Source organism: Pygoscelis adeliae, unplaced genomic scaffold (genome assembly GCF_000699105.1).
Source record: "Pygoscelis adeliae isolate BGI_AS28 unplaced genomic scaffold, ASM69910v1 Scaffold41, whole genome shotgun sequence".
NCBI lineage: Eukaryota > Metazoa > Chordata > Aves > Sphenisciformes > Spheniscidae > Pygoscelis > Pygoscelis adeliae.
The window spans coordinates 3,065,351-3,076,754 of NW_008824373.1; the positions used below are offsets into that span (position 1 = coordinate 3,065,351).

At 39.0% G+C, this 11,404-nt stretch overlaps 1 protein-coding gene across 2 annotated transcripts in view; it reads left to right on the forward strand.

The window, feature by feature from the left end:
* Positions 1–6,993, forward strand: part of FHL5 (four and a half LIM domains 5) — a 31,634-nt gene extending 24,641 nt beyond the window's left edge. For both annotated transcript variants that reach the window (XM_009320135.1, XM_009320136.1), the window contains exons 4-6: positions 1,483–1,652; positions 3,801–3,987; positions 5,168–6,993. In XM_009320135.1, the coding sequence (XP_009318410.1) occupies positions 1,483–1,652; positions 3,801–3,987; positions 5,168–5,319 (509 nt within the window). In that variant the 3' untranslated portion in view covers positions 5,320–6,993. The remainder of the gene's footprint in view (positions 1–1,482; positions 1,653–3,800; positions 3,988–5,167) is intronic.
* Positions 6,994–11,404: the final 4,411 nt, after the last annotated feature.

The following is an 11,404-nucleotide window of genomic DNA, read 5'->3' on the forward strand; positions in this document are numbered from 1 at the left end:
AATTTCTTTCTGCTGCTCTTCAGGTGCTCTCCTGCTGACCTGTGATCCTCCTCAATAGTAGCATTGATGCAACTGGTTTTTTTAACATATATTATTTTTACAGTTGATTTCCTTTTCATTACAGGTAAAGGCTGTATTAGTGGAAATAAATGTTGTAGCAATATAGTTGTGTTCAGTTTAAGGATGATATACTGTTTAGATCTGATATATTTTAAAAAATGTTCTCTAATAGGCACGGCTTACCAGATGTGATGACTATAGCACCAGAATATAGTGGGATTTGCATTATTATCCTCCAGTGTATATCCATCTTGCAGATTTTGCCCCAGAGTCTAGGAGACTAAATCCTTGCAGCAAGTGCCAAGGGTAGGGGTAACAGTGCAAACAGAGAACTGAAGTGACATGGGGATGCCAACCAGCTTGTAAATCATTAACAACTCCTTTGTCATCAGCTTGCTAGCTCTGTGTTGAAAAGACCCAGTAGGCAAAGACAGTGAAGTCAGCCTTCTGATCACTGGGAGGAAGCTGCGAACCTTTTACGTTGCAATACAACCAGTAGTTTCTCTCCCCGCTAGCCCCACAATCCAGAAGACAGGTGTTGTGGGATTAATCAGTTATATCAGCAATTTTCTTCATGCGGAAAGGATGGTAAAGCACCTGGCACCTCTCTTTGCAGTCTGATGCTATCAGCAGGGGAGGAAGTTAAGGTGGAGAGTGACTGGAAAAATCATTCTCAGATATCTTAGACTTCTCAGGTATCTTAGACTTACACATCTACATCAAGGTGTACAGGGCATTTGTACACAGAGCTAAGAGCTCTGAAACTCCTCTGGCAGACATTTAACTGAGTGATTTTCTTTTGGGATTGCATCTGTCCTTGCGCTGCATCAAAAACATCTAGTTCAACATGATAAAAAGAACTGTTGTTCTAGGACAGAAATTATGAGCTATAAGAAGAGGCAGTGTAGCGTGCTTTATCACAGAAAAGGTATTTACTTTAAAAAAAAATTGCCAACTTAAGCAGAATAAGATAAATAATGCATTTATAAGTGAAGGAAACTTAGTTTAAGGAAGACAAAAGACAGGACATTAATAGATGCACTAAACATCCAACAAATTAATCTTTAATTTATGAAAGTGCTATGTAGCTGAACATCATCACTGAGTTGGCTGGCCTGAGAGAAACTCTGAGCAACTGAAGCGTATCACAGAGAAGTAACTCCAAAAGATTCATGTAAGGACAGACTCTAAAAATCACAGCTTAGGCAACTTAGCGCATCTTTTGCCAGGTGATCATATGGCAGTGAATGTGTTCCTGAAATTTCAAGTACATAATTAGAAACTCTATTACATTGAGGATAAGTGCTTTCTTGGGTAATACAATACTGAGATAGAAGATTAGAAACAAGAGTCTTCCCAACATTTAAAACTTATGTTACAAGGCTATATCTGGGGGGGATTGTTCACTTTGGGTTTTTGCAGGTTCCCGTAAAATAGAATTTAAGGGAAGTTCCTGGCATGAATCCTGTTTTGTTTGCCAGTATTGTCGGCAGCCATTGGGAACAAAACCATTGATCACCAAAGACAACGAGAATTACTGCGTGCCCTGTTTTGAGAAGCAATTTGCTCACCATTGCTACTCTTGCAAAAAGGTAATTAAATGTACAATGGAAAAATTTCCCTAATGAGGCAACATTGCTGGGGGGGGGGGGGGGGGGGGAAGGGGCTGGACTATATAAAATGTCTGGTGAACTAAGAGTAAGAGCATAGGTATTGGTATTGGACACTGAAAGCTAAATGCAACACGGTCTGCTGCCCCCTTATAGTTAACTTTAATATAAGCCTTATTATATTTGAAATAAATTTATTGACCAAAACAAACATTTTGGGGTTCTTTTGTTTGCACTTTTTAAAAAAGGTCCAAATTTCAATGGAAATTATGTAAAACCTTTCTTTCCTGGTAATATATGATTTTGCCTTGATAAACATGCCTCCCTTTCCAACATTTTTCAGATATATTCATATGCAAAATAAGCCGCCTAAGCTGAGCAAAGCATTCACAGTCTTGCCTGGTTTTCTCTTGAAATGTATTGGGCAATAATCAGATTAAGTAATATTCAGTTGTGATAATACTAGTCAAGATTCCTACCGTTTCAATACATGATGCTTCCCCTGTGGGTACCAGAAAGCTTGATTTCAAATGAGGTTTTCTTTTTTTCCCCAAATACAAATAAATCAATTCATCCCTCAGTTTTTCATGTTTTAAAATTGTCTCTGATTGATGAAAATACTCAAAGTATCACACTATTTTAGTGTAATACTGTTCTCTAGGGAAATGTTTTAAGCTGCTTTTTATGGCTGAATTTAACTTATTCTTTAGTACCTGTATCACTCTGGAAGTAAATCTTTTTTTTTTCACTTCATCAAATAACTTGTAATTTCTAAAGTTATTTAATGTTTATCTGTAAACCTCTACCTCTAACAAAAGCTTTTAATTTAAGAAAAATCTGCTGCCTGTTTTTTTCTTCAGTAGTTAAACTTTAGAAGTACTTTTATATATTCCCATGTGTCTACATCTAGCCTTTAATTTGCATTAAATGATCACATGGCAAATATAGTAATTATGCCCTATGTTTATTAGAGGCATTGAGGTTATCAGCACTTATGTGAAATAATCAGGATTTGCTTCTTAAAAAGTCCAGGAATGCAGAGAGTCTCCCTACATAATAGCTAAAACAATTTTACTACTTAAACTTGCATCAGTTCCCATAAATGAGAATTGAGCCCAAAGACATTAAATTGCCAAACTGGAGTCTTGAATCTTGTGCCAGAGATTTTGAGATTTTAATGGAAAAGCAAATGAGAGTTAGAAGTAGACCAATACTGGAATGCTAAGGGGATTGGGAACTATTTTTTTTTTTTTTTTTATTGTCTGACATCACCCAGTATTATTCTTTATTTCCCTGAAACCATATGCCCCAGGGAAATTTGATGGTGCCACTCTTTTTATTTAATTAAGTTTCTCCAACTTTTTCTCCTCATGTTCCAACTATATTCATTCACTCATTCACTGTCATGCATGTGACTTGACAGTAGAAACACTATCTTACAGCCCATCTTTATCTCTACAGAAAGAGATAAAGTCTGTCTTTCTCTATAGTCTCTCATAACTTCTGTGAAACCAGCTCTTTAACACATATATGGAAGCCATGGAGCAACTGGAAATTTCCCTCTTCAGAAATAACCAGTAGAGAGCTGTGAGCGAGTTTCAGGGAATGAGAAGTTTGATGACACTGATAAGTGCCATTTTTTCCTTCTTTGGCAGATCTCCTTTCTGTCTCACTTCTCCTTCTTTACTGTCTCTTTCTTCCTACTTAAAATACTGTTTCAGTTGTGAGACAGCAAAATGCCAGTTCCAGTTGGAGATTAGCCATAATCTCAGCATTGGTTCTCTCATTCACTGCCCATCGCTGAGAATTGCCCTTCTGAGAGCATGCCTGATGCTAAGCCTTTATCTGCGTGTGTAACAGAAAAATTTCATAACAAGTTAACCTGTTTATTATAAACCATGAGGGTATCCTATGATAGAAAACAGAGAATAACAAACCAGTGGCACGTTCAGCTCAATTGCAGTTAGTCAAGTTGATATTCCAGATGAAAAACAGTTGACGTGACCACACTCGCTTCTCTTGTGCATATGTGAAGAGCAAAAACAAGTGGAAGGACTTATGAAGGACTGGATAATCCTTCAAGTTTCACAGCTTTGTTTCATTGCTCTGTCCTTTTTGTCAATACATTAGGTAATAACTTCTGGGGGAGTGACCTACCATGACCAGCCTTGGCATAAAGAATGCTTTGTGTGTGCTGGGTGTAAAACCCAGCTGTCTGGACAAAGGTTTATTTCCAAAGATGAATATCCATACTGTGTAGACTGTTTCAGCAAATTGTATGCTAAGAAGTGTGCTGCTTGCAAGAAACTTATTACAGGTGAGTCTCATCTTCTAGAAGGGTCTAGACACCGATGAACCATCAGGCTTCTCTCAAATCAGACCTTTACTAAAACAGCATTAGAAACAGTCCCATCATAATGAAAGACTGAGGGAGTTAACTACTAGAGAGACCCTCTCTCCGTGACATGTAACGTGTCTTGCTAGGACGTACTGATCACACGTGTTCCCTGACTGCTGAGGAGCTGTTCTGTGTGCCGAACGGAGTTCCTCCCTTGTTTGATTTAGTGCTTTCTGCACTAAAATTCATCCCTAAGAATATATGAAAAGGTACTTTTTGTCTCTTCCCAGGACAGTGCACACAAGTCCCTCATGTCTGTAATTTCTTCATCTTTGTTTTTAAGTGCAAATATGATTAAATTGGACATGAATTAACTGCCTGTTGGTTAGGCACACCTGTCAAATTAGAAAGCTTGCCAAATGCAACAAAGCTCTATTGCATGCATCCTTGTGTACTGAGATAATTTATAATTAGACATATAGGTCACTAGTCTATGATAGCTGAAGTTTTCTGAGAGCATTTGCTGGTGTTCCGCATTGTAATTGTATTATGTGTGGACTCAACTGTTGAAGAGTACTGATTGTTACAGATGCATGCCACGTATGTAAGTGGACAAATAAAATGATGAATAGCCAATCAAACGGGCACGATTTAAAAACAAAACAAACAAACAAAACAAAAAACAACACAAAACACAGGTGTTTTATTTCAGATACTCATGCTAGGAACTCAATAATCTGGTGATTTCTGAAGGACCCCATCTTGAAGAAACTTAGATGGAAATAATTAAATTTCACTCAGTGTTGTATAGAAACTATGTGTATCAACACATTGCAATTAATTTTCATGAGAGTTTGTTGGGAAGATCAGCAAACCTGAATGGACGTTCTGATAAACCTATTCTGTTCAGAGTTCATAATGGGATATGAAAACAAGCAAGTGAATTGTGGCTTTGCTTAAAATATTTCTCACTGTATTTAATTTTAAAGTTGTTTTCAATTCAGCCAACAAAGGATATTTCAGGCTACGGATCTTTGTTCATTTGTTTGTTTGCTATATGAATGACAACCTGATCACACATCAGAAAACAATCTGTTGCATTTCTGAACCATGTCCAGAAATACTGGATTCGCATCTTCTTTCTCATAATCTCTTTCAGCTCTCGGAGGTGCCAAATTTATCTCGTTTGAAGAGCGCCAGTGGCATGGGGAATGCTTTAACTGTGCAAAATGCTCTGTCTCGCTGGTGGGCCAAGGATTCCTCACTCGGCAGGATGATGTCCTTTGTCGTGAATGTGGCTCTGCTTCATAGTTCTGTGGAGAGCTTGTACGCCTGCATTATTCTCGCTCTGTAACCATGTACTTCATTACTCTGCAGTAAGAAAATAATCTAAAAGGTATAACAGTTATTTAGTCATTCAAGTAACTTTTCAACAGCAGTTTAACTCTATCATAGTTCTCAGCTGCTTGTAAAAAAAATTCAAACAGCCCCATACTGGCTAAGAAAATAATGCAGAAAAGATTCGTATATATTTTAAATCTAACTACAGTATGTTTCTCCTTGTAACACACTGCACTCTGCTGTTAGAAGCTTAAAAACGTACATTTCATCTCCCATGAACCAAGGAGGGTTGGGAAAAGTCTATATGGCATATGACTAATGATGAGGCAATAGCACTGCTTCACAGATGCAGACCTTGGTGTGGAAAGCTGGGCACATGCATTTTTCTATTGGATCATAACATTGATGAGAACAACTGTAAAGACCAACTTCCTCCGTATTTCAGGCAAAAAAGCTTCTGACAAAGCAGGCAGAAAGTGGGAAGAGGGGGGTACTTTTACACAGAGGGCCACCGAGTAAGAGAGGCCTATTCCAAGGCCAGATAAAGGGAAAAAAGGGTCATTTTCCTCTCCTTACTGAGATTGCTCCTCAGAAACATAGTCTTCAGTCATCAGAAAAACCTGAGTGACAGGTCCTTTCCCAAAATTGGTTAACTGTACTTAATTTTTCAGGCATAACTGCTTTAGAACATAAATAAACCTATATTTTGAGCTACTGTAACAGCTAAGGATTGCCCAAGATTGGATAGTGCTGATGTACACTTTCCCATAGCTAATATACCTTAGGACTCTCTCCATTGTCTTCACTAGACCTTCAAATACATGCATAAAATATTTTTTTTATTAGTAGAGACAAAAGCCAACTCATACTTGTCCCTTTAACCTTGTACTTTCCTCCCCTCAGAGCCCATTTGCCAGCAATCAAAACACTGTTAAAGGCCTTACCATTTCCACCCTGCTAGGTCTTTGATCCACAGTCTACCCCTTTTCTTCTAAATGCCTGCTCGTCTGTAGCAGGCTATAAGCTCTTCAGAACCAATACCTGATTCATTTTGCCATGTGCCACATGCATTTGCCAATATTATGTCCAGAATTGGTAATGTTGTCATTGCAAGCTAGGCAGTCCTCGCTTGCAGTACAAGGTATTGATTTCTGGGTAGCTGGCGTTGAGAAGGTTATATCTGCTTGCTGAGCTTCAGCACTCAAGTGTCTATTATTAAAGGTCATCTAGAGCTGAGTTACAGGCATTTCTCCTCTTACTTCTTCCATACTGTATGTTACAATGGCCTGACTTGCGTTACAGTGTCTGTACCAGGCTGTTGTGAGCGGTGCAGTGATGTTAAGGATGGCAGATTCTGCACCGCTCAGCACTGTTTTAGTCCTCATCTTGCATGTCTTTAAGTCATACATTCTCCTTTAGACTCTGACCTTTAGTGCGTAGCGTTATTGGCTGACTTGAGCGGGCTTTATTCATACTGAAACCAACCATTACTTTAGGTAGAAAAATGAAAAAAAGAGAAAAGAAAAAAAAAGAATATGTATGCATAGCTAAGCCAGAGCCGAACTGCAGTGGCATAAAATCAATATGGATAATGACTGACCAACAAGTACATAGCATTCTGTTTTCCAGTCAATAAAATATTGATCTTTTGCTCTACGTGGTGTTCATTTTTGTTTTTCAGTTTCTTCTTTCATGGCAGCTTTTATTGGAGTCTGGAGTTTGATCAGTTTATTATGCCTTTTCATTTTATCCCAGCTGCCTCCTTTTCTATTTTCGCATTTCACATGGCTGATACAGGTTCTTAGTAAGACTTGGATTCCCATAAATAGAAATATGTTTCATTGCCTTAAATATATATATACACACGCACACACATACAGTGGTTCACAGTTATGTATGATGTTCTAAAAATGCGCACTGAGTTATCAGAAATTAGCCCATTAGTAAGTGTTAATTGTCTTAAATTTTTAAATGAAAATGATGAATCACCAGATGCAGGCTTGTCTGTGGGGTGTACCTTTTGTTTGTTTTGTGTGAAATAACATTCAGCAAATTGCAGGAATGTGGTTTGGGCCCTCTATTCAGTCTTGTCTGAACAATCTTCCATCTTAATTACAAACTGATGCAAGAATTACCAGGCAGAGTCCTAAGACATGACAGAGTCACAGGTCAGACACGCTGATCATGATAATCCCAGTCTTCAAGACTTAACATTTAGGAAGATGAAATTCTTCTCTGACTCATCAACTAATTATATTTTTAGAAATACCAGCTGAATTATTTATTTCTCCTGCAGTAAATACACTACAGGCAAATCTGAAACTGAGCATTTTCACTTGAGAGTAATAATAAGAAATAAATGTGACTGCTATAAATAGTTTGAATAAAAATTATGCTAGATATCAGATTGATATTTCCTAGTCTCAATCACCAGCTACTGATGTATAAACATAAATACAGTAACACTCTGCACAATTTGGGTCAGCTATGCTCATGTAGATGAAAGCCAGCTTGAATAGGTGCAGAGAAGGGCTGCAAGAAGGAACAGTGTGTCTCTGTGGAGGACTGTAGATCATGGAAGGGATTAGACAGCTGCTATAAGCCAAGACGCCGCATTTGGTTCAAGAACAAAGGCAAGTAAACTCCTCAGGACTGGAAATTGGAAATTAGAAGGCTGCTGCTACTGCTGAGCAGTGATGCTCCAGGAGAGCCTCTTTCCAGAACCAAGAGGGGAATAGCTATGCGGTCAGTTTTAAAGTGATGCTTGATCAGCGTGTTAAATGGCGTATATAACATGATTGCCTGGGGTAGCAAAGCACTGGGTAAAATGAACCAGATGGTCAGCTTCAGTCTTTGTTGCTAACATTTGATTTACTGCAGGATGATCAGTGTATAGACTCCAGTGCAATTCAATTTTCTTTAATAAACTTCAGAGGATGGAAGTTCGAGATTTATTTTTAAGTCAATCTTTTTTAACGTCATGTGCTTTTCTTTAACATTGTACCGTTTTATTTTAAAATATATCTAGGTTTTCCCTGTGTATTAGCTGCCCAGCTGTAAGGCAATCACATTGCTTTTGTTATGGTCAAGCTCAATTATCCTAAGGTGCAGTGATGTCTCTAATGCCCTGATCACATGCCCACTGTACTCAGTTATCCCAGGGGACTGGGAGGGAGGCTGCCATTTGGGACTAACTTCTGAGGAGTGAAGTAGGTGTCCTATTACCTCCCTCAATGCTTAAGGCTGAAGTTTAAGTTCTTCAACCACTGCCTAATTGCCAGAGAACTCCCGGAGGCAACATGCTTAAAATACGAAGATAAGCCCTGCAGTATCGGTACCAAGTGACCCTTCTCTACCCATATTTAATGTTTTTTACTCTGAGACAAGTTCATATGGTGAGAGCAAGATGTCAGCCTGTCTCTGGACTACTGCTTTTAAAATCCAGGCATGTTTTCAGTAAATGTTGTAGCAGGCAACACACAGCAGCAATAACTCAGAAACCCAGGATCACTTCCCAGCACAGGTGGAGAAGCATGCCCCAGACTCATGACTTAGGTCTAGGATGAAACCCAGACATCCTCCATTCTCCTTGTTCCCTGGTTTTCTGGAAAGAAAATCTGTGAGCCTAGGCTGGGGAAGAGCTAGGGCATAGTCTGGCCATATCAGTGAAGTGGGTGTCACATCACAGTGTAGTTTTTCTGCCGTAACTCAGCATATGCAAGTTCAACTGGTTCTTGTACTCTACTGGTAGATATCGCCCCAGGCTTTCTTCATGGTAAGAGTGGCTCAGTGCAACCACAGGAGCATTAGGAAGGGAGTGGTAAAGTTTTGCAAGGCCTTCTGGACCTGTGGTTTCAAACACTTCACAGGCCCCATCACGAGAGGGGAAGTACCTGTTTATACCCCACTGAGTTGACCAGCAATTTCAGCACCTGGTCAAAGTTCTTATGAATCTCATTTGATTTAATAGAATGGATGTAGAGCAGTGTATTGTATTTTAGAAAGACAAGTAAAAACACAGTGACATTTATACAATAACAGATATCAATAGCTGAAGGAAAGTAATGTTAAATGATTGCCTAAGTGGAAGCTGGGAGACCATTTCTGTAAACAAAGAAGTTGGATGGGATTCAAGCCTATAACCAGAATAAACTTGTTTACCAATCAATCAGGAATGCTGCAATAAATCCTCTACATTCTTGTTAATAATATCTCAAAGAAAACGTGTGTGTGTGCGTGAATGCTTGTTCACCCTCAAATTGACAAAACTTGAATGGACTGAGTCACAAGAACCCTGGCAACTTGAACCAAAGAACAAAACACCTAGCATGGTTATAGACTGCCATTTCCAAACAGAAGTTTCTGTTCGTCATATTCAGACGTACCAGGTACAAGTACTTTGGTATGAAAAGAGGGCGGTAAGACCCTTGGAGGACAGATATGGCTGCGGTTTTTGTAACATAGGGATGTTATCCAATTGGCAATACACAGCTGAAGTGGAGGGTCTAGAAGATATCAGATTTGGTCTGAATCAGAAAGCTTTTCTTAGCTTGCTAGAGAGAACATTTGTCCAATAGTGTCCATTTAAACATTTCTGTGGACTTTCACCCTGCATTTTTCACCCAAGTCCTTACCAGGGCTCCTTGAATATGAGGCCAGACAGAGATGCCAGACAGAGAGGCCAGACCTTTTTTTGGCATCTCTATAGCACAGTCACACAGACATCCACTATGGCTAGAGAATACAGCACATAAAAACCTGGATTTGCTCAGTAAAAACTAATTCAATGTCAGAAAAACAACCATTGTACAGCATTACATCTATGCTAATAAGCACTATATCTGTCTTGGATATAATCCAATACCTTTTTTTGTCAGCTTGTGCCTCTGCTGTACGTTGTTTACTGTCCTCTCCAGTAAGATATTCAAGACTGTAGATGCTCACCTGATTCACTGCAGATTTTTTTAGCACTAACTGAATTAATAAGTTACTGCATACAAGAGACTGCACTACCACCACATCTCTGAAAAAAAGGGAGCCACGAGTCCCTCTCATGCATAGGCTGTGTGGAGCTTTAAGAGCGAATCACATCAAAACAACAAAGGAACACTCAGCTCCTGCCTGTAGCCTGGACACAGATATGAAGGTGACCACTAAAATACTCAGACAAGATCACTTACAGAGCAAGCAAAGGAGCACACGGCCTCAGACATTTCAGGAACTGTGTCAAGCAGAAAACTACCTAGCAAAATCAAGAAACAATTGAGCAAGTTTTTGAGGGTTCAGATGTTTCACTCCAGTATCTCAGCTCCCTCTCAAGTCACCTGTTAGCTCTCGCCTAACAGCTCACGTCCTGATAGTCGTCAGGTGCATTCCTGTAATTTCCACGTGTGACCAGGAGAGCAGTTCGCTGGGAAGGGACCTCAGTCTGGCACAGCAGCCCAGCCTCAGGAATCTCTGGGTGACTTATTAAATAGATGATTGGCCCAGCAAAAGGTAACAAAATCCAAACAGCCTTAGATAGTTGCTCGCATTTGAACCCCACTGCTCAACTTAGAGTACTTCTGTAGCAAAAACTTACCTCAGGTAGCCATATCCACATTGTTCCTGGATGAAGATCCTCATTTGACCATCTCTGTCTTCACCTTAGACTTTGGATTAGATTTTGCTAGACTAATTATCAAATAAATAAATAAAAAAAAATAATCTTTTCTACCCAAACACAGCTTTCCTGGATTAAGAAAAATACAGTGCAAAATAATGTAAACAGTTTATCCAGTTCTGCTGAATTACATTTTTTTGTTATTCTTGTTTCCCAAAGGAAAAAAAAAAAGGACTACTTATTTCTTGAGAACAAGCTCTTTACTTATTAAAAAAAGCAAATCAAGCCCTTAGTCAAACATTTTCATTGGAAGGACAGCAATCTGAGTAGAAATTTCTGGCTATGAAAGCAGTTGGCCATAAAAGGCTGCTAATATGAGGAATAGGACTTACCTCAAATAATAGAAAAATTGATAGCAGATCTGTAACAGAAATGGTAGCCTAGCATGTACTT